Raw genomic sequence first — 22415 nt, forward strand, 5'->3', positions numbered from 1 at the left:
TCTCCCTCTCTCTCTCACTCCCTCTCTCACTCCCTTGCTCACTTTCTCTGTCACTCCCTCTCTCTTTCTCTGTCACTCACTCTCTCTTTCTTTCTCTCTCTCTTTCTCTCTCTCTCTCTCTCTCTCTCTCTCTCACTCTCTCTCTCTCTCTCTCCCTCTCTCTGTAGTTACAGAGTGGTCATGAGAAGGTGGCTGAGCAGATAACGAGAGATCTCTCTCAGCTCTGTGCGAAGCTGGTGTCTCTTTGGGCTCAGTTTTTGGAGGCTGCCGTCCCGAATCCGCAAATCCGCACCCACCTGGCCCAAGAACACCACACACTCAGGGTAGGTTAGCTAGAACACACTGTGTGGTAATAGAGGTGTTATAATCATGTTATGCATGTGTAATAAGCAAGGGATAATCCGATTATGAGCATTGAGTTCAGCCAGGCTACATCTGATGCTATTGTTCATACATTCGTTCAGCTTCTAGTGCAAAGGTTTTAGTATCAGGTGTGCCATGTGCCTTAAGGCACCATCCAAAATTTTAACAGTGGAGTTTTTGGAGCAAAACTGCACCCATTTAAAAGGAAATCTGAAAATGATGTACCAGTCAAACGTGTGTAGAACTTTGCCTTCAACTTTCAACTTCAGCAAGCACAGATTCCAGTCAAGGATGAACCGCGTTACTGCTTTAGCTGCTCAGACCTCTGAAGGAGTGGTCATTTATATAGCAGCACGGTGGGTCTGAAATAGATTATAATATAATTCTTAACTCATTTTGAATCCGAAAGCTGCTTTATAAAACTAATATTCTAAGCTGCATTTCATATCCTGCTGGGTTGCACCGTCAAAATGTAATGAAGTGTTACAACCGCGTCTCACTGTACCTCAGAACAGGTAGGAAGGGACTTGGTTGATGAACTGAGGTAATTCACTTTTACAATGTTTTATTAGCTTTACTGGTTGATATTTATACTTGATCATCTGTAATAAATCATCGATTTTCAGTGCAAACCTCAGCGGTACAGATAAATTCCCAGTTTAGTCTAGCAGTGCTCTGGCCAAGCGCTGAATCACTTATGTCCACCTCCCAAACACTGAAACCTTTGCAATTTTGTCTTTAGTGAAAGAGCAGCTGCTCACTTATCTGTCTCATGAACCTTATACGGCAAAGCACATACAAATACAAATACTTTAATCACTATTAAAGCCGTACTGATACAAGTCTCTACCTTAGTTTGACTACGTTCCATGGCCATGCTTGCCTGGGTTCCTCACTGTGCTCCTGACTGAAGTAATGAGCTTCCTGAACACACGTGTATCCCTGCAGGGCAGCTTTCCCAACACATAAGCAATATATCCCCCTACGGGACCCCTCTGCTTCCCATTACACCTATGCAGGTATAATTATTATAGAGAAAAAACAGCATTTGCCCAGTGTGTGGAGCTTTGTTTGATGTTTACAGCACCACGGGTGCACATATTAACCCTTACATGCCAAAGCGTTGGTCTAACCAGTTAATTACATAATGTACCTTGTTTTGTGTCCATGTCCATTATTTTATTAGAAAATAATTGAATAAATCATAATAAACAATACTTCACCCACTTGAATACCTCAGTATTACATTGATTTTACTCCCAAACTCTAAAAATGTCAGGTGGTGCAAGCGTCCAGCCACATATGCTGATCGAATTAACTACTTAAAAAGGTTGTATACATTTAAAATATCTTAAATAAAAATTATTTTATCTTTCAAACCTTTGACATTGAAAAATGTTGCTCAAGGCAGCGTTCAACTCATTATAAAACCTTTTTCTGTAAATTCTCTGTGAATTCTGATTTCCTCAAATATCACATGGCACAGCCCACGTCAAGGGACTTTTATTTTGACATGGCAGCATATCGCAGCATGAAGAAGTCATGTTTAGTCAGTAGACACAGACAAAGGTTTATATGGGTGTCCAAGTACAAAGACTAGTGTATACACATTTTCAGGGGTCATAAAAAACTTGGAAACCTAATATTTTTATTCATGTGTGGCTACACCACTTTATGTTTTTATGGGTGAGCAGCCCATTTTAATCACTGTCTTTCATTTTTATTACTATCCAAATTATTTATTAAGCGTTACACTTCATTGTAGTCCTGTTTAATCTTTTTTTTCCAACCAAGATTTTCAGCTATTTTCCCCGAAATGTTCCAGTGGCTGATTCATCCCATTATAAAGGCTGTGAAATAAATATCAACCAATCGAATAGATTAAGAATTTCATTGGTTGTCGTTGACACACATACATTGTCATTTGCAGCCCAGCACTTTAACATAAATTGATCTACACAGCTAGGAAGGGGGCTTTTGAATGTATATGACTCATATGTGTTGATTAGTTGTGTTTGATACTTTTGCCAGTTAAATTGATGTATTTCAGTGTCAAAACTGCGACCTTAAAGTGAAAAGCTAAAGATACTCACTTTCTGAAAGATAAACGGCCTCAAACACTGGAGTTAATGTAGAACTGCCACCTTTTAACCCTCAAGATTGGCATGCAGACTCTTGGTCACGATAGCAACGCAGCCAACAATCCTGCCTAGCTAGTAGCTAAAGGAAAGCAGGTCTGAAAGTTTAAGGTACGATACTGACCTTTTTTTTTTTCTCACAGGTCAGGAGATTTTCAGAGGGCTACTTCTTCACTGAGCACCCCAAAGAATCTTCACTCACCTTTCAAGAGGACCTGTGAGTCTCTATCTTCTCACACAGTATCACTTTGAAAAGAGTAACTGACTGTATAAAAATATGTACATCATTACCACATGAATAAAATATAGATCAATACAATCCTGTCTTTCCATTTACTTCCTTTTGGCAGAATTTGTGTTTATGTATTTGTGTTTATTCCTATGAAAATACTGTACACATTTCAAGCAGGTGAACTATTTCTGTGCACCCCCCAGAACTACTTTTAACATCAGAGCCGAGTCAGAAGTAGAATAGCAGTGTAACTTGGCAGCAGCAGACAAGTAGGCAGGATGTATTTGTGAGTTTTTATGGAATTTCATGCGAATATCAAGAGTGACAGCGCAGGCGGAGCACAAAATGAAGTCAACACCGGAAGACTGAACTAAAGACACTGGAAAACAAACTCATAATATAATGGTGGGCATTATTATTATTGTGACAATTACACCACATTGCATTGTATAATGCTTTTCTCAGCATACAGTGGATATCAGTGCTTAAAGAACCCTGAATAACGGCTTGTTTCATTACAAAGAGCTTAATTAGCCCTGTGTAATTGGATTTAGTGCAGTATGTGAAATGCTAAATAAAAATGATTATACAAAGACGCAAACTTACTTTGCTCTACTTTAATCTTTAGCTCAGCTACAGACGCTTTTCTCACATCTCTCACATTTTCTGCCAAAATAGAACAGTTTATTGTAAACTGGTGGGGCAGTTGTGGGCTGGAGGTTAGGGAACCAGCCCTGTGACTGGAAGATTGCCGGTTCGATCCCCTCAGCTGACAGTGCATGACTGTGGTACCCTTGAGCAAGGCACCTAACCGCCAATTGCTCCCCAGGCACCATGGATAGGGCTGCCCTCCTGTGTTCCACCCCTCTGGGCAAGTGTGCTCACTGCCCCCTAGTGTGCATGTTTGTGGGTGTTTCACTGCATGGATGGGTTAAATGCGGAGCTTCAATTTCCCATTCCGCCTTAAATGGAGCCTGAAACGTCAGAATGTAACTACTGCACCATTTAAGGTGGAACAGGAAAACTCAAAAAAGAAGCTGATGAATGAGCAACTGATCTTACCTTTGCGACTGTTTATCAGCTGGAGTGAGACACAAGTTCCATTCCATTCGTCTCCAAATGATCAATGTTCATCTTAAATCTTTCTGTTTGCTGTTTCTTTAGCTTCTAGCTAGGCAAGATTATTGACTGCATTGCTGTGGTGACCAAGAGTCTGCATGCCAACCTTCAGGGTTAAAGGGTGAATCAGCAGTTCTACATTAACTCCAGTGTTTAAGAGCATTTATTGTTAAACTGTGTTGAACGATCAGCAGAGCTTTAATTTACTCTGAAGGAGGATTGTTTTACTTTTATTATAGTTATTATAATGTCCTTATTGGACAAACAGACGTACTGCCAAGATAAACAGTCAGGGCAGTCGTGGGCTGGAGGTTAGGGATCTGGCCCTGTGACCGGAAGGTTGCCGGTTCGATCCCCAGGGCCAACAGTCCATGACTGAGGTGTTCTTGAGCAAGACACCTAACCCCCAACTGCTCCCCGGGCGCTGTGGATAGGGCTGCCCACCGCTCCGGGCAAGTGTGCTCACTGCCCCCTAGTGTGTGTGTATGTGGTGTTTCACTTCATGGATGGGTTAAATGCGGAGGTGGAATTTCCACAGTGTTCATCGATTGTTAAGGCCGCCTAAGACTTTTTCACAGTCCTGTGATCTGTAGTGTTTTATTACAGTTACAGTTTGGAGAGGAGATGAAAACCTTGGCCTCCTTTAACCCTGTTCTCCTTTACTGTGTTCCTGCAGTATCAGTAAGCATGCTCAGGTGGCGGTGGAATTACGGAGTTCAGACTACATGAGCCGAATGCCCCCTTTGCCCATTGAGTGCCTGGACATTGACGGTGACTGGAGCAGCCTGCCAATCATCTTTGAGGACAGATATGTGGACATGCCCTGTTTAGGTAACTCTATATTTACACTGATTCACATTACATTAGACATTGTCTAACCCCCAGTGTTATAGTCAGCCACCTCTTGTGCACAGTCACGGTCTGCTGTGATTGGTGCAGCATAGTGGATGCGTCTTTCTAAAAGCAAGACACACTCCGCTGGTTTTTATATATTGGAGGATCATGCTGCTGTTTTCCATGGTTGTCTTGGGCTGTGTCCCTGTAACTAGCGGTAGCTAATTAGCTAGCTAAAATTATCCAAGCTACTCTGCCTGAAGCAGAAACAGCATGTCTAAAACAGATCTCTCTTTGAAAACAATAGAATAAATTCTAGAATTACATGAATTATTAGTTAAATAATGCATTTAAGGCTGTCTTCATTTTCATTTATGGCACTTGGCTGACGCTCTTATCCAGAGTGACTTACAATTTGATCATTTTGCACAGGTAGGTGAAGGTGGTGTTAGGAGTCTTGCCCAAGGACTCTTATTTGTATAGTGTAGGGTGCTTGTCAAAGCAGGGGATTGAATCCCAGTCTACAGCATAGAAGGCAGAGGTGTTACCCACTACACTAACCAACCGCTAAAATCATTAAACATAAACGCGTTTGTCTTATTTCAGTCAAAGGAACGTTTTTTTTTTCCAGTTAAAAGCAGTGCATTTTGTTTTAACTAAAAAAATATGCTGCATGCATGATGTATGTTCATCATGAGAGTTCACGTCAACGTCATCCTGAAAATCACAATTTCCACAGCATGAACACAGATTAAAATGTTTATCTACAGCACCCAGTGAGTCCTGTGGCTGCATGTTCCAGAGCAGTGATCGACAATCCAAATGTTAGGAAGAACCATTTTGTCATTTCAGCAAAAATCTATCCGCCTTGGGAGCCACAACATTTCATGTTCATTTTAATGAACTACTGTTTTACCAATTTGGCTATAAATATGTCTTAATATGTGCTAATGTCCTAGTCTAGACTAATAAAATATAAATGGACACTCAGAATTACTTTGTTATGATTGGAGCTTACTTTAAGCTTACTTTGCTCTGCTTTAGCTCTGCTATAACTGCTTTTCTCACATCTCTGGCAGGAAACTTATCCAAAAGTGAAATAGTTGCTTGATATCTCTCAACGTCGAAGTTTTTACAAGGCTGACGTCACGTCTCATTCTCCAGCTTCTTGTTTGAATGTTCCCGTGCCCGAGATGGCAGCATGCACCATTTAAGGTGGAAGGGAAAAATTTGATTAAGAAGCTGTCGAACGAGAAACCGACTTCAGCTTTGCGACTTTTTAGTGTTTGTCTGTTTCTGGTTGCAGATTAAATGTATCAGGAAACCAGCTGGAGTGATTATAAATGCAAATAAGTCCGCTCGTCTCCAAATAATTCATGTTCGTCTTAAATTTTGTCTGAGATTCTTGTCTGTGTTGCTATGGTGACCAGCAGTCTGCAATTCTTGAATTCATCCAGGATGAATTAGCAATTATACATTCACTCCAGCATTTAAGACCACTTATTGTTAAAGCTGTGTTAGAGTGATCAGCAGAGCTTTATTTTACTGCAAAGGGAGATTTTTTAATTTGACCTAAAAACTCAAATTCTGCTGTGGAGCTGCAACAGGGCTGTAAAAGTACCACATGCAGCTGCATGATGCTGACCCCTATTCTAGACAATGAGTAAATATATCATATTTGTCATATATACAATCATTGCTTATGTAATCTGCTGAAGATGGTGAAGGTGATTTAAAAGCTATCTAAAAGCTGTATTTAAACAAGCGTCACAGATTCTGTCATAGCAGCGTACGGTGTGCTACATAACACATACGGTGTGCTGCAGCAAGGCTTCTGCCTACTCTAGTACTGGTAGTTTGAAGGGTCAGAGTAGGAAAATGCACTAATGAACATTAAAAAACATTAGTGGCTTGAATAATTTGTGGTCTTAAAACATGAACTTTGCCAGCTTTAATGTAGATACATATTCACTTGTTGTATATTCTGTATCAACAGGTTCGAGATTGTAAAATGTAAAGGCCGCTTATGTTTCTGCAAAATAAAACTGCATGCAACAATAACTTCTCGTCAAATTTGAATTAGATTAAACTCAGATGTCCTCATCTGCTTACAAACACAAATTCGTCTCATTTTGAACATTTACAGAATGGACAAGTGAGAAATGTTTACTAGAATTTTACAACATACTTTCAATACCATCAGCCAATAATAGTGGTTTTAATGAGTTAAACTAGAGTCTAAAACTCACTAAAATGAGTTTTAGAGACTGGTGTAGCTGATTGTTTGCAGTCATCTATGTTGGACATTCATTAGTGGTAAATTTCCACCCAAAGTAACTGTTTTGCTGCTCCATGTCATCACTTTTTTCCTTTATAGATTATACGTCACATGTGCCAACCCAGCCTATCTCAAACACTCAGCAGTCTGCTGATTCTGATGAGATGGTGGACCATACCACCACACCAGCAGAGGGAAGTCCATATTCTCACTCACCAGCAATAACCCCTGAGGACCCTTCCTGTGAGGACTACATGGACCTGCCCACCTACATGGCTCTGATTGGACAGGAGAAAGACTTTGTCATCAAGGAGGTGAACGTGGCTGAATCTGAAAATCTAACTGGCTGCATTGATGGGACGGTGCATATAGACAGAACTGAAACTGACTTAGAATCCATAGTCAAAATAAGGACTGAAAGTAGAGAGGAGCCAAGTGGCCATCAAAATAGTGTGGAAAGTGCTGAATCTGTCTCAGAATCAGACATATTAGATTCCAGAGAAAAAATAAATTCTCAACAGGTTGAAAATTTCAATACAACCGCTCTGGAAATGTGCACTGACCGTACAGATGTTACAGATGTTACAGAATCATTTCAGGCAGACAGCAGCTTGCTAATGTCGGGGCATCTCTCCAGCAGTGGTCTGAGGTACATTGATGTCAAACCCAGTGATTCGGACCCATACAGGGGAGACAAAGTGCTGCTTGTCCAGTCAAACATTACAGAAGTTACTGGCCACATCAACCCTGATGGTCCCGAGCTTTCTCTTCATAACCACCAGGATAACAACCTCAAATCCAGCTTGGAGAGGCATGGTGATGAGGGCGCAGATGAGACGTCCACAGAGGCACTGTCTTTAACGCAAGCAAAGGACGATGGTATAGGGGATACAATGTTGTCAAACTCTGTTTCACACACCCCTACAACTGACCGACCAATAACACCACCATCTAACACACACAGTGTCCTGCAGCCTGAGACTCCACCTAGAGGTGGGTTTCTAGGCAGGTCCAATAAGGTAATAAAGCGTTCCTCTTCCGTGATCTCTGACTCAGGCATTGAGAGCGAGCCCAGCTCAGTGGCCTGCTGGCCCCTGGACAGCCGCAGCGGGATCATAGGAGGGCGCGACTCCCTCCAGCAGCCACACCTGAGCCGTCGTCGGGCAGCTCACCGCAGCTCCCTGGAGGGGCTTCAGACTGAGAGCCACGGCAGCCTCCCCAGTGCAACGCAAGCCTCGTTGACCTCCATCAGCTCCCTGCCATACGAAGATGAGGAAGAGGAGCGGCAGAGGCAGCTGAACACCCTCACCAAGTCTGCCTCTGCTCCGCAAATCAACAGCCCTGATGACAACGAGGATGACCAGGAACCGGCCACTCAGCAGAGGCGAAACACTGAGGAGACTGGCCAAAGCAAGGCCGTCCTTGAGACCAGTCAGATGAGAAGGAATCTAGAAGACGACAGTGAGGAAGTGCCTAGTCAGAAAGTATTCGAGAAGATGTCATCCAATCAGGAAATGGCTGCAGATACCAAAGCTGATGCTGGGCTGATAAGTGCTGTGCACAAAGTATTGCTTTTCCAGCAGTTTGTAACAGAAACATCTAATGACGCTCTGGCAGACCAGCATGATGATACAGAAGAAAGCACCAACGTTCTACATGTGGAAGACCCAAGTCTGCTTGATGATGACACTGGGATATGTGCCTGTGAAACTGAACGCTGCGAACACAAGGGGTCACCAGAGTCAGTTATTGACCCTGATAACCACGACGACATTAGTTTCCATCACATCCATCTGGATGAACTTGAGGATGGCAAAGATCTGGGGAACCTTACAGACTCAACTACAACCAATGAAAACCAAAGTAGTCATAATGTTGCCAGCCTCACTATCAATGAGAAAGAGAGGCCCACTGACCTGACAGATCTCCCTGCCAATGGGAGAGAGCAAAAGGGGTTGGAGGGCCAGACAAGAGCCAATAAGGTGCCGAGTTCAGGCTTGGCATTCATGAATAAGAAGGTTGTGGAGGTGGTGAACCTGTCCGTGTCATGTGCTCCAACCTGCCTGCCCTTTTCTTCCGTCCTCCGTGACTCGCCATCCGTCAGTGGACTCTCGGCCCGTCAGGCTACCTCCCCCATTACCCATCAGCCACTAGGCTCCTTTGGAATCATCTCCTCCTCCTCCTCTTCTCTGTGTGCTGAACAGGAGATCAGTGAAAGGATGCTGAAGTGAGTGACAGTGAATGTTCTTGTATTTATATAAATATGGAGGGGATCTTGCAGGGAACATGAGAAGTTTGGGAATAGTACAGTATCCCAAAATACTGATACTGCCGGAACAAATCAGGAATCAAGGCTCTTAAAGGCTAGTCTGCTTTTTACAAATAATATCAGAGTAGACAGATATAAACATTTGCACTGGCCAGTAGGGCCAACAAGCCAATACATTTTATGGACAAAATTATGAATTTGTGGCCAGAATTATAGAAACAAATACGTTGTACATACAAGGAAAAATTAAAACCTTAAACATTAATAAGAAAAGTGAGTGCCACTGTGGTGACTATGGTAGTCCACCCTGCTGAGCTGCTCTGCTCTGATGTCATCTCATGTCATTAGGTACTTCTTAGTGACTGCAGTGATATCCTGTCACTACTGTTTTATATTACCTTCAACTGTTCCAAGAATAATGGTCTTTTCCAATGAATTGGTTCTTCTCATAATATGTCCAAAATAAGATTCCGAGAGCTTGAGTATCCATGTGTTGGTTTTCTTTGCCATTCAAGCTTCTCTCAGGAGTTTTCATCAACACCAAAGTTCAAAGATATCGATATTTTTCCTGTCTTGTTTATTCTCTCCTTCACATCCATAAAGAGCCATAGAGAAGACCAAAGCCTGGACAATTCCCATCTTCGTCTGTACAGAGCTTCAGGTCTTCAAGATTTTCTGCTTTGAGTGTTGCATCTGTATGTCAAAGGTTATTGATGTCTTCCACTAATCTAGTATCATTGATCATCTTCCTCCAGGCCTGCTTCTCTCATTATATACAGCTTCCAGGTTAAACAAGTGTGGTGACAGTGGGCAGCCTTGCCCAACTCCCTTGCCAATGTGGAATTAGTCTGTTTTTCCATTTTCTTCCTGACTGTGGCTTATTGATCAGTTGAAACGAAGAGATTCTCTGGTATTCTCATTTTCCTAAGGACCTTCCATAATTTTTCATGTTCATCAAAGATTTTCCTGTAGTCAATGAAACACATGTTGACTTTCTTCTTGAACTCTTCAGCTTTTTCAGTAATCCAGCATAAATCAGTTATTGTTTCTTGTTCCTCTGCATCTCCTGAATCCTGCTTGGACATTGGCTGTTCTCTTTTAATGTAAGGCTTTAGTTTGTATTGAATGAACTTGAGCATAATTTCACTGCTGTGTGATTTTAAGGAAATCGTTCAATGGTTTGCACACTTTTTAAACTAATAACTAATTTTTAGTTATTTTTATAAACTAATCTCTTCCAATCTGCAGGCTACTGAGCTGTTTTCCAGAATTATTGCCATAATTTGAAGCACTTAAAAAAAATCTTCTTCAGAATCTAGAAATATTTCTATTGCAATGTTACCTATTCCTCTGGCTTTTTTCTTTGGGAAATAACTTGCTGTTTTACTGCCTTATTTTATTTAAGACCTTATTTCATAACCAAACTTTTACCAATTGAACAGCATTTATGATGGCAGATGGACAAACTCAGGAGGTTAGACCACCACAGTCACCCAGCCACCCCACTCAAAACCTGTGGTCAACGGGTTCAATGCCTCCTAAAAAGCTATCGGTACTAACAAGCAACCATCAAAGCTAGTAGAGACATTAAGCAAACAAAATCGAGTTAACTGGTTAGAGTTACTTTAGATAGCAGACAGAAAAACTACACAATTGCTTCACTGGTTCTACTGATAATATATTTACATTACACATGTTCTGTGCTGTTGTTTTATGATAAGACTTTCAGTCAGGAGTTGTTGGCACCTGGAGAGCTTGTCATTTTGCATGTATTTCATGAAGAAAACATTTTAAAATATCAGTGTTTCAGTGCAGCCACTAACTGTTAAATGTTAGAACTAGATCAGAGGCAGGTTTTACTGTGATTGTAATACAAAGCTCTCATGCTCTTATTTGTGAATGCTTGTTTTTCAGTTTTTATAAGGCTAAAGAGGCTTTTCTGAGGAAGTTAGCATTCAGAGCCACTCTTTACAGTGATCTTCCTCTGCTGGCATCTGATCATCCATACTTCCCCCCAGAGGAGGAGGATGAGGAGTTTGAGGATGGAATCCACCTAGTAGTGTGTGTTCATGGTTTGGATGGTAAGTGCCTGTGAAGTACCCCAAAGTACCCCTGGTGTTTGACTATGGACTGATCCAACATGTGGTACAGTGGTGTCTGGAGAGGTAGATGTACTGTGGATTTGTAGAGATGGCGCCTAGTAATGGATGATCTACCCATTTCTATCATGGCATAATTTCATAATTTAACTTCGCTTTCAGTGTATGTAAAATAAAACTATTTTAAATATGACAAACATTCCTGACTCGTTCAGCTAAACAGGCAAACACGGTTTGCTCTGTATGTATGTCATACTAGTATAACGGTCATAGTATAACTCATAACTAAGGAAGAATTTAGCCTGTAAACCACCAGTGACTACTACCCACCCCAACACATGCACCTCTGTGTTCACTTGATGTGCACGGATGCACACACCTTGGAGTGGGAGTCCCTAAGAAGGCACAGTGTACCAATCTACCATTTCTCCCCTACAGACCGAAATCTGAGAAAAAGTCATGTGCATCTTAATATAAACTTAATACAGTATAGGTCAACGTGCTATGAAGATATCATTTAGTTATTTTCTGTGCATTAAATTATATTTCTCCCGTATTTAGAATGGACAATGAAAACTTAACGACTTAGTATAAAGGCTTCATTTATATTTACTTACTGTTTGCACTTCATGTTTATGGTTGATGCAAAACGTTTTGGCATCCTGATCAAGTGACTTGTTGTGTTTTAAGGGAAAATAAATTAACACACCCTCTAAATGTGGCTTGTGCAAAAATAATGGCACATTTATATATTTTTTTTCCAATAAATATAAAATCATGCATTATGCACTGAAATTTGGGGAAAACGCAGTATTTTAGTGTGTTCTCTGTAGAGGACGTGACTTATTTTCACTCAACAAAACGTAACTTACTTGGGGGTATTTAAGCCTTTGCATTGACTGTATGTGTATTGAACAGTAAACAAATTGGAGTACAGGTTCTAGCAGTTTAGCGGTGCATGTATTTTGTGCTGTGAATATGTCAGGCCTGTATAGTCCCAAGTTATTGCTAATGTGTTTCATATAGAGAATGCAAGACAACGAGGGCATATTTGCTTTGTTTTTGGTCATAATAATAACATAATAACTCATTTTTAATTAGGGGATTTGTTTTTGTGACTTTTTGACCTGTTTTGTTTGCTTTCAGGGAACAGTGCGGACCTGCGTTTAGTGAAGACCTTCGTAGAGCTCGGCCTGACAGGGTCCAGACTAGACTTCCTCATGTCTGAACGCAACCAGGTAATCATGACCCAAACCAACCACGACTCTCACAATGTCATCATCATTTGATTAGTGTACAGTCGATTAGTGTCTGTGGTCCAGAACAGTAAAGGATAAACGTTCTGACTGATCTTAATCAAAGTACTGCAGTTAGAGTTATGATAATAATGAGATCAACAGTTACACATCTCTGTAGCACACATGTAAACAGTAAATCACGAACTTTAAAGTAGTACCACAGCCAGCAAACAAGTTCTCAATAAATGGGAGCAAATGAAGTGAAAAGATTATCACTTAAGCACGTTTCTCCCATTTATTCAGAAATCAGAATTTTGCAAATTAGAAGGATGTGTTCCATGAGAAAGCAAACCAATTATTTCTATCGTATGTTTTTCTGCAGCAAAGCTGTTTTGAGCAGTAGGACACTACACATGATTAAGCATCTATAAACTGTGATTCTGAACAAAAGCTCTGGAGGAACCCATTCACTCTAGACTTTGTCGAGAGCGCCCTCTAGTGTATGACAAACCCAGAAGAAATTATTCAGTGGCAGTTCTACCCACCAGAAACTCTCGGGTAGTTCCAAATTGTTGACAGCTTCTTTATGAGAACCTGTTAGTTTTGTCTAGTGAACTGTGGTCAACATGCTGTCTGTCTCACACAAAACACATGCTCGTTCCTTCTCTTTCTTGCCAGACCGACACATTTGCAGATTTTGACACCATGACTGACCGCCTGCTTGATGAGATCATTCAGCACATTCAGCTCTACAACCTCACTGTGGGCAGAATCAGGTTCACATCTTCGTTCCATATTTTTCTCTCGCACCTGCATCATGCACAGCTGTATCTCTCACACTCTAACATTTGCACCTGTACCACGAAACGATGAAAGCTTTAACAAGGTCAAGTCGAGGAACCGCTTAGATGATTTTCATAAAGTCTTGTTTTTTCTACAGAGGAATGAACTTTGGAGTTCTACATAGAACATCTGAAGTTCAGACCTGTTTGGAGTGCAGTGATCCAGCAGAGCAGGAAGGCTGCTCAGTGTGCCCACAGCACTCAACATTACTATTTATTTTTTATTTAGTGGTTGGAGAAGTGTAAAGAGAGAACAAAGGCAGGATCAAGGACAACAAAACAAAACAAGTGACCAGAGAAACTGAAACACTGTTTATACAGAAGATCCTCTACTTTTTTAGGTGCTCTGCCATCCACAACTAAGGTTTGAAACGGTTTAGTTTCCGGCAGGACAATCTGTATCTGTTCTCCCAAAACTGACTGGGATAATAGGCAGCAGGAAATCAAGAAAACAAGAGGCAGTTACAAATAGACATAAATCATGTGTCCGACTCGGAGAGTCGGTTGTTTCTGTTACTGTATGTGGAGTTATCCTTTCACCACAAGGTGGCAGTGTTGTACAGGAAAACAGCTCATGGATGGGCTTCAGACTGAGAACTGAAAGGACTGGATGTCCTTTATACACCTCACAGTTTTAATATGTAGTCTTTATAATGTATTTAACTCTGGATCTGTGGACGTGAGAAACCAAAGAGTGACAGTAAACAGTCCAGCAGTCAACAGGCAGCTCCTCTAATGATGTGGCTAAAAACACAAGTACTCACACACACAGAGGACCTGATAAGAGGCGCTGTGCTTCTTCAAATCTAGTTCTAGTTGCCGCATATTTCATCAGCATTGGTTATGAAAATCAGATATATATTGTGTCCAGTTAAAAGCCATACAAGTCAGATTAATCTGTAGGCATTAGAATTGTTTATATGACATTCTGTAGCCCACTGCAGTGCCTAGCTGGCGGAGAACCAAGCAGAGGGTCAGAAAAGCACTCATTAGCATTAGCCACCAAAAAAATCAAAACAAGTAGACACTTACTATAGCAGCCACTAGTCCAGTGCTCTATTCTAGAGAAACGTACAGTCAGAATTGTTCACCAGACGGAACCAGATGTCCACCATTAAAAGCTCCCTCACAGAAAGTTACTGCATGAAATGATTATGAATTCACTGCTTAATGGCTGAGACATGTTTTGGGATTTGGTCCAACAGCTATATATATATATACACACACACACACACACGTATATACACACATTTTTTCTTCTTTTGCCTTATGTCACTATACCACTCTGAATGACTTTGTATTGAATTTTTACAAATCAATAGAATTCCACTTTAAGAGAAATCAGCACTGAGGGCTGACACAACTAACATGGAAACAGTAAACTTTAGACCTATAAGGTTGGTTTCCCAGACAAGGATCAATCCTTTTAATGTATAATCTCCATTCAGAATGCTGCGTAGTCCAGGACGAGGCTCGGTTCCAGTCTGGGAAACTGACCCACAGAGTTATTGGATAACGCATAAAGCTACTGTTGTAAAAGTGATTTCTGTTTTTGCTTTTGTAGTTTCATTGGTCATTCTCTGGGCAACGTCATCATTCGCTCAGTGCTGACAAGACCACGATTCCGCTGCTACCTCAGCAAGCTACACACCTTTCTCTCTCTATCTGGACCTCACCTCGGCACGCTGTTCAACAGCAGCACGCTGGTCAGCACAGGTATGCATACATACGTACACCTGTCTGTCATCTTTCTGTTTGGACGTCGAGAAAAAAATATTTTTTTATGTCTAGCTACAAACCCAGTTTCAAAAAAGTGGGAAATATGTAAATAAGAGTGGGAAATATGTAAATAAAAAAATTGACTTGTGCAAAGACAAGATGTTTAATGTTTCAACTATTTAACTTAATTTTGTATAAATATGCTTATTTTAAATTTGACGCCTGCTTATTTGGGACCAGAGGACATCGATTGTTGTAGTTTCTTGCTTGATACCGCGCTTCAGCTGCTGAACAGGTTTGGCCTTATCTTGCTGAAACAAACAGGACCATCCTGGAAAGATGTGTAGGTGGCAGCATATGTTCACGTCAGCATTAACGCCACTTACACGCATCATAACAAACACCTGCTTTTGGTGTTTATGCCGGTAACAATTGAGATGGTCCGTTTTCTCTTTGGCCTGAAGAACGCAACATCCGTTATTTCCAAAAACGGTTTGAAAGGTGGACTCGGCAGACGCTAGCACACATTTCTCCTTTGTGCTAGTCCATCTCAGATGAGTTTAAGTCCAGAGAAGTCGGCGGCGTTGTTGATTTATGGCTTCTGCCGGATGTAGTAAGAGTCTTGACTTGCATTTGTAGATGCAGCAAACTATGTTGACTGAACGGGTTCTCCTGACCCCATGTGGTTATATTTATTACAGAAGCATGTCACCTTTTAATGCAGTGCCATCTGAGGTTTTAGAGTTCATGATTATTCTGTATTGGTTTTCTTCTTAAACACATCGAGATTTATCCAGATTCTCAGAATCTTTTTATACTATGTTGTGATTTTAATAAAGCAATATTATAATAATGTTACAGGCTGTAGAGGGTGAAATTCTCAAATACCTGACCATCGCAGTTGTGTGGACCCTATCCCAACCTTTTTTAGAAATTGAATGTCTTGCAGGCATAACATTTGGAAAATTTGGAAGCATATATTTATAAAAATCAATAAAGTTGAGATGCTAAAATCTTAAACATCTCCTCTTTGTGCTGTTTTCCATTATATATATGTATAAATATATGTAAGATAATTAAGAAATCATTGCTTTCTGTTTTTATTTGGATTCTACTTACTGTATAACATATTTCTTTTCAATGTTCAGTGGTGTTCTTTTCACAAGATCACATCTGATCCCACAAGTGTACCAATAAGATATGGCATAGACATAAAGTAGAACCATAGAGTTGTTGATCTGGAGAAAGCTGTCAGAACTGATCTGAAAAGTTTTGTGTGTGTATTTGTGTGTTTTGTGCAGGATTGTGGTTGATGCAAAAGCTAAAGAAGTCAGGCTCCCTGCTGCAGCTAACCTTCAGAGACCACCCAGACCCCCGCCAGACCTTTCTCTACACGCTAAGCCAGAAACCAGGTAAACCCACACAAAAAACGTTGGCGATGTTATGATGATATGCCACCATCTACAGGACATAATATCAAAAGATTGAGAGACTCTGGAGAAATCCCTGTACACAAGGAACAAAGCCGATGGTCAGTATCGGATGCTCGTGATCTTCCGGCCCTCAGGCGGCACTGCATTGAAAACAGGCATGATTCTGTACTGGAAATCACTGCATGGGCTCAGAAACACTTCCAGAAATCATTGTCGCTTAACCAAAAATGCAAGTTAAAGCTGTTTCATGCGAAGAAGAAGCCATATGTGAACACATTCCGGAAATGCTGCCGTCTTCTCTGGGCCAAAGGTCATTTAAAACAGGCCGAGACTGTTCTGTGGTCAGATGAATCAAAATTTTAAATTCTTTTTATGGACGCCATGTCCACTCAAGAGGAGAGGGACCATCCAGCTTGTTATCAGTGCCCAGTTTAAAAGCCTGTATCTCTGATGGTATGGGGTTGCATTAGTGCCTATGGGGTGGGCAGCCGGAATTGGGATTGTACTTCTAGAGTTTGGTGATATTTAGTGGAATCCAATCTACCATCTTGCTTTGCAGTGTATTCTGTGCCAATGGCTGCTCTATAACCCCAAAGCATAGTAGATACATCCTTAATAGCCGGCAAGGTGTTCTTTCTAATCAAATACTGCTCCTTTTTTTCAGAACGGAATGTGGATGAAAGTCAGCCTTAGGTTTTTGAAGCTGAATCTTAGTCAGGAATCCTGACTTAGTCAAATGAGTTGTGTAAAACAGACGCCAGATCAACTACTCACACAAACATGTACACAAGCACATGAGCCAGACTGTACACTGTTAGCTAAAACCTGATACCACACACACACACACACACACACACACACACCTAATCTGTTATTATTGTGTTGTAGGGCTGCAGTTTTTTCGAAATGTGGTTTTGGTGGCCTCTCCTCAGGACCGCTACGTCCCCTTCCACTCAGCCAGGATAGAAATGTGCAGGACAGCTCTCAGAGACAGAACCACAGGTCAGTCTCCCCAGTCCACTCTGTGCTTCTGTGGTCCCTACAACATTTTTACAACCTTTCTATCATCATGTGATGGTGTCTAAACATTCTAAGTGATAATGTTTGTGGTGATCTTCCACGAGTGCCAAGCATTTTCACGCATAGAGGTCAGACATGAGTACAAGTGCAGCTGCAATGCGAAATGTTCCGTGATCCGAACACAATATACGCTTACAGTGTGTCTGAAATTAGCATTGCATTTACTGCAATTGCATAGGACTGCAAATTATACAAAGGGCCAGAGACTAGCTGTAACCACTAGTGAGGCACAGGCTTTAAAAGATATGAGGAAAAATGGACCTGTCAGCAGAAAATATAGACCGTGAGTGGATACTGCTGTATCTTTTAGCACATGATTCTGAGAGCTGAAATAATGTCATTCTGATGGTAAATATTCTTTCAGCTTGCGTTTGAGGCTCCGACTAAGCACACCATCTGTTGCCCTCATTAAAAGAAAACTCTCACATCTTTAAGACATTACTGCAAATTTTTGTCTGAATTTAAAATGCGGCGAAAACTGGCTGCCGATTCTGACGTTTTGCCAAAATGTTTGTAATCCATCCTATTTGTGTCTGAAATGTCCACAAAAGACTTAATATATCAGGCCTACAGTAATTTCTGAACACTTCACATGAAAACCTGTCTGTTAATGCTCTATAACTAACTAGGCAGTATTTAGATAGATTTTCGTGAATGGCCATCATGACTAAGGCGTTGTCACCCCCTTCGGAATAAATGGAAACGGTCATAGTGAATATAGAACTGTGATATATTATAGATAATAATAAAAATATCAGTCTCTCTCTTTTTTTATTTGTGACCAGATTCCATGAGCATGAAACGTATACGTCACAGGCACCAAATTGCCTTTCAGCACAAACTTGCTGACCACCGCTCTATTCACACAACACTGCTATAAGCCCGATTTTTACAGTGCACTGTTCTCTGAGAGCTCATCTGCCCTGAGGATGCCGTCTCTGTTAAACAGCCTAAGGTTCAGCTGCAGGACATGATGGAGTGATGTTATTAAGGGTCTGATAGGACAGTTTCAGTGTTTAGTCTGCTGACTTAATGAATGAAGTGTGACAGAAATATCAAATCAAATCAAATCAAATTTATTTATATAGCGCTTTTTACAACTGATGTTGTCACAAAGCAGCTTTACAAAAATGGGAATCACAGCACAGAGAATCAGACAAAACACTGAACATAATATACAGAATATACAGAACCCCCGTGAGCGCTGAGGCAAGGAAAAACTCCCTCAGAGCTGGAGGAGGAAGAAACCTCGGGAGGACCAAGACTCACATCTAAAGGGGGGACCATCCTACCACTGGTCAGACAACTTATAAGTTAAACATTGAAAAGTCAATTTTACATCCACGCAGTTCTAATATATTCAGGTGTGTATAATCAACAGTGGAAACAATTAGAGTTCATATAGATTTGGATGTGATCTGTAGTGGAGAAGCTGCGTTCCAGAAACTTCCATCAGTCTGGTCAATCAGGGGGACAGGGGGACTTGAGGGTGGGACATCCATCAGTATTGGGCCGGACCGGTGGACAGTCAGTAACTCGGAGGAAGGAAAGATTTAGGAATTAGTTTAGACTGTATTTATGAAGAACAGAAAATGTAAAAAATGATCAGAGTGTGACTAATGACTCCGGCAGGTCTGAATATGACAGCCTAACTAAAGGGAGAGAGCCAGAAGGTAACATAGACACGGAGGCTCCCTGAGACACTGGCATTCACCCACTCCACCGTCCACAAACCTGAGTGACTGCATGTAGTGAGTGACAGCAGCACCAGCATCTCAGTTTACCCACAATTCACTATGTCCATGAACCCCTGGATCTGCAGCCTTATCTAAAGGGAATTAACATTAACTACCAAAAGCTAAACTAAACAAGTAAGTTTTTAGTCTAGACTTAAAGATTGAGACTGTGTCTGAGTCCCGAACATTATCGGGGAGATTATTCCAGAGTTGGGGCGCTTTATAAGAGAAAGCTCTTCCTCCTGCAGAGCTTCTCTGAATTTTGGGAACTACTAGGAAGCCAGCACCCTGTGATCTAAGTAATCGTGGTGGTTCATAATAGGAGATAAGGTCTCTCAGATACTCAGGAGCGAGCCCATGTAGGGCTTTATACGTTAACAGGAGAATTTTATAGTCTATGCGGAATTTGACTGGAAGCCAGTGAAGAGCTGATAGGACTGGACTAATATGGTCAAATTTTCTAGTTTTAGTAAGGACCCTGGCTGCAGCATTTTGAACTAGCTGAAGTTTATTTAAGTTACTGCTAGAACATCCTGACAGTAGCGCATTACAGTAGTCTAGCCTTGACGTAATGAAGGCATGTACTAATTTTTCTGCGTCATGTAAGGATAAAGCATTTCTTAGCTTGGCGATGTTACGGAGATGTAGAAAAGCTGTTTTAGTAACATTAGATATGTGTTTATCAAATGCTAGATCTGAATCTATGATAACGCCAAGATTTTTAGCTGTTGAACCAGGTGTGACTGAGAAGTCGGCCAGATTCAACATTAGGTGTGATAATTTATTTCTAGCAGCTTTAGGGCCTAATAGAAGAACTTCTGTTTTATCACTATTTAATAGAAGAAAGTTGTGTGACATCCATGATTTCACATCTTTTACGCAATCCTCCATTTTCTTTATTCTCTGTTTGTCATCAGGTTTGGCTGATATGAAGAGCTGCGTGTCGTCTGCATAACAATGAAAATTAACATTATGTTTTCTAATAACTTTGCCCAGGGGGAGCATGTATAACGTAAATAATAACGGTCCTAAGATAGAGCCTTGTGGAACTCCATATCTAACCTTTGTATAATTGGAGGGTATATTATTTACCCTCACAAACTGAAAACGATCGGTCAAGTATGATTTGAACCACGATAAAGCAGTTCATACTGTGTATAGTGAGGAAGAAGACAAACAGAGAGAGATAGACAGACAGAGAGAGGGAGACAGATAAAAAGAAAGAGATAGAGGGGGATAAATAGAGAGAGAGAGGGAGAGAGATGGGAAGAGAGAATTAGATGAAGACTGAGGCAAAGAGACAGATAAATAGAGAGAAAACGATAGAAGGAGAGAGAAAGACAGAGAGCTGGATACATATATAGAGAGTTGGAGAGATGGATAGAGAGAGAATTACAGGAAGAGTGCAGCAGAGAGAGAGTGAGACAGATAAAACGAGAGAAAAAGAAGAGAGCATCTGTGATCAGAGCTGTTGACGTTTTCTCTCTCCTGTCTCGTCACCTTTGAGACTGTCCTGCTCTCTCTGGCAGATTTTCTTCACAGAGGGTTAAGAAGCAGATGGAGGAATTTAGTCATGGTGAGAGAAGGAGAGAGAGAGAGAGAGAGAGAGAGAGAGAGAGAGAGAGAGAGAGAGAGAGAGAGAAAGCAGAGAGAACTGCCGAGGAACTGTCACTAAAAATAGAAAACCAGGTTGCCCGAAATGGTGTGTGAGGTGTCTCTGTGAAAGAGAGAAGTTTTATTTTAATCTAGGCCTGCGACAATAACAGAACCCTCTTTTTCAGAGAACTGTGCCAAAAATAACTGAGCTAACCGGTTGAAACACCCATACCCTACATTTCTCTTGTATTTGCTGTTTTTTTGAGGCCCAGCTATGACATTTCTGTGGTTTTATTTACCAAAAACAGTCAGAATTAATTTTCATGATAGTTTTCAGCCTCACCTTCTCCATTTAAATTCAACCAGCTATTTTTGAAACTGTGTACCTAAAGCCCATTTCACACCAGACAGGGTAACCGCGCCACATGACGTGCCACGCAGTGCCGCACTGCTATATTAATAATATAGTCTTTCACACCGGCCGCGTGTGTAATGCGCAAAAATATGCTTTGGGTCTGTTTATGCCATAATGTACAATCTAGGCTAATATACATGTTGTTGCATGATGCATGAAAACGCAACACAAACAGCAACCGCATGTGTCGCATCTGGTGTGAAATGGGCGTAAGACTGATACATGAAAATGATCTCTAGTCTGAGTGGCTGCCCTGAACTGGGCATTATTTATAAAGCAGTCTGGACTGAAACACTTCTTGTAACTTCAGCCAGAGTTGGTTTTAAACTATTATAGTCTGAATGGGTGGATGTATGTAAATATGCACAGTGGCGTGGTGAGTAGCGCTGTCGCCTCACAACAAGGAGGGCCTGGGTTGGATTCCCCTGCCGGGTGATCAGGGTCCTCTCTGTGTGGAGTTTGCATGTTCTCCCCGTGTCTGCGTGGGTTTCCTCCGGTTTCTCCGGTTTCCTCCCACAGTCCAAAGACATGCAGTCAGGCCAATTGGACATGTTACATTGCCCCGAGGTGTGAGTGACTGTCTGTGTCTGTCTGTCTGCCCTGCGATGGACTGGCGACCTGTCCAGGGTGTATCCTGGATCCAGCACCCCCCTGATGGAGAAGCGGCTTAGAAAATGGATGGATGGATGGATAAAAGAATACATTTTCCATATATATGGAATATAAATCCATACATATACATAATACATCAAACTTTTAATTAAAAAGAAGTGAGAAGATTTAGTTTTTCCACATTATGAGCCCCTTTGTTTGTTACTGTGTTCATTCCAGTCACGTTTGTTCACTGTATTTTTAGAAATAATGAATCAGACCAAAATAATCCAATTGACTCACATTGTGGGGCAATTTGATGTTTCATGATCCACTGTTTATTAAAAAAAGAACAGTCAAATTTAACCGTATTGAGGTTAGAGCCTTTAATATTATTCTTGACTTAAATATGGCATTTTTCTGGAAAATTTTA

General features: G+C 41.1%; 1 protein-coding gene across 1 annotated transcript in view; it reads left to right on the forward strand.

Moving 5' to 3' along the window:
* The window catches only part of fam135b (family with sequence similarity 135 member B), a 131323-nt gene that overhangs the window by 100251 nt on the left and 8657 nt on the right, over positions 1-22415 (forward strand). Inside the window, exons 10-19 of the mRNA XM_017711962.2 lie at positions 168-323; positions 2645-2718; positions 4529-4683; positions 7064-9191; positions 11148-11314; positions 12479-12570; positions 13249-13346; positions 14977-15128; positions 16433-16543; positions 17453-17566. Of these exons, the coding sequence (XP_017567451.1) occupies positions 168-323; positions 2645-2718; positions 4529-4683; positions 7064-9191; positions 11148-11314; positions 12479-12570; positions 13249-13346; positions 14977-15128; positions 16433-16543; positions 17453-17566 (3247 nt within the window). The remainder of the gene's footprint in view (positions 1-167; positions 324-2644; positions 2719-4528; positions 4684-7063; positions 9192-11147; positions 11315-12478; positions 12571-13248; positions 13347-14976; positions 15129-16432; positions 16544-17452; positions 17567-22415) is intronic.

The sequence above is a fragment of the Pygocentrus nattereri genome, chromosome 11, assembly GCF_015220715.1.
Source record: "Pygocentrus nattereri isolate fPygNat1 chromosome 11, fPygNat1.pri, whole genome shotgun sequence".
Taxonomy (NCBI): domain Eukaryota; kingdom Metazoa; phylum Chordata; class Actinopteri; order Characiformes; family Serrasalmidae; genus Pygocentrus; species Pygocentrus nattereri.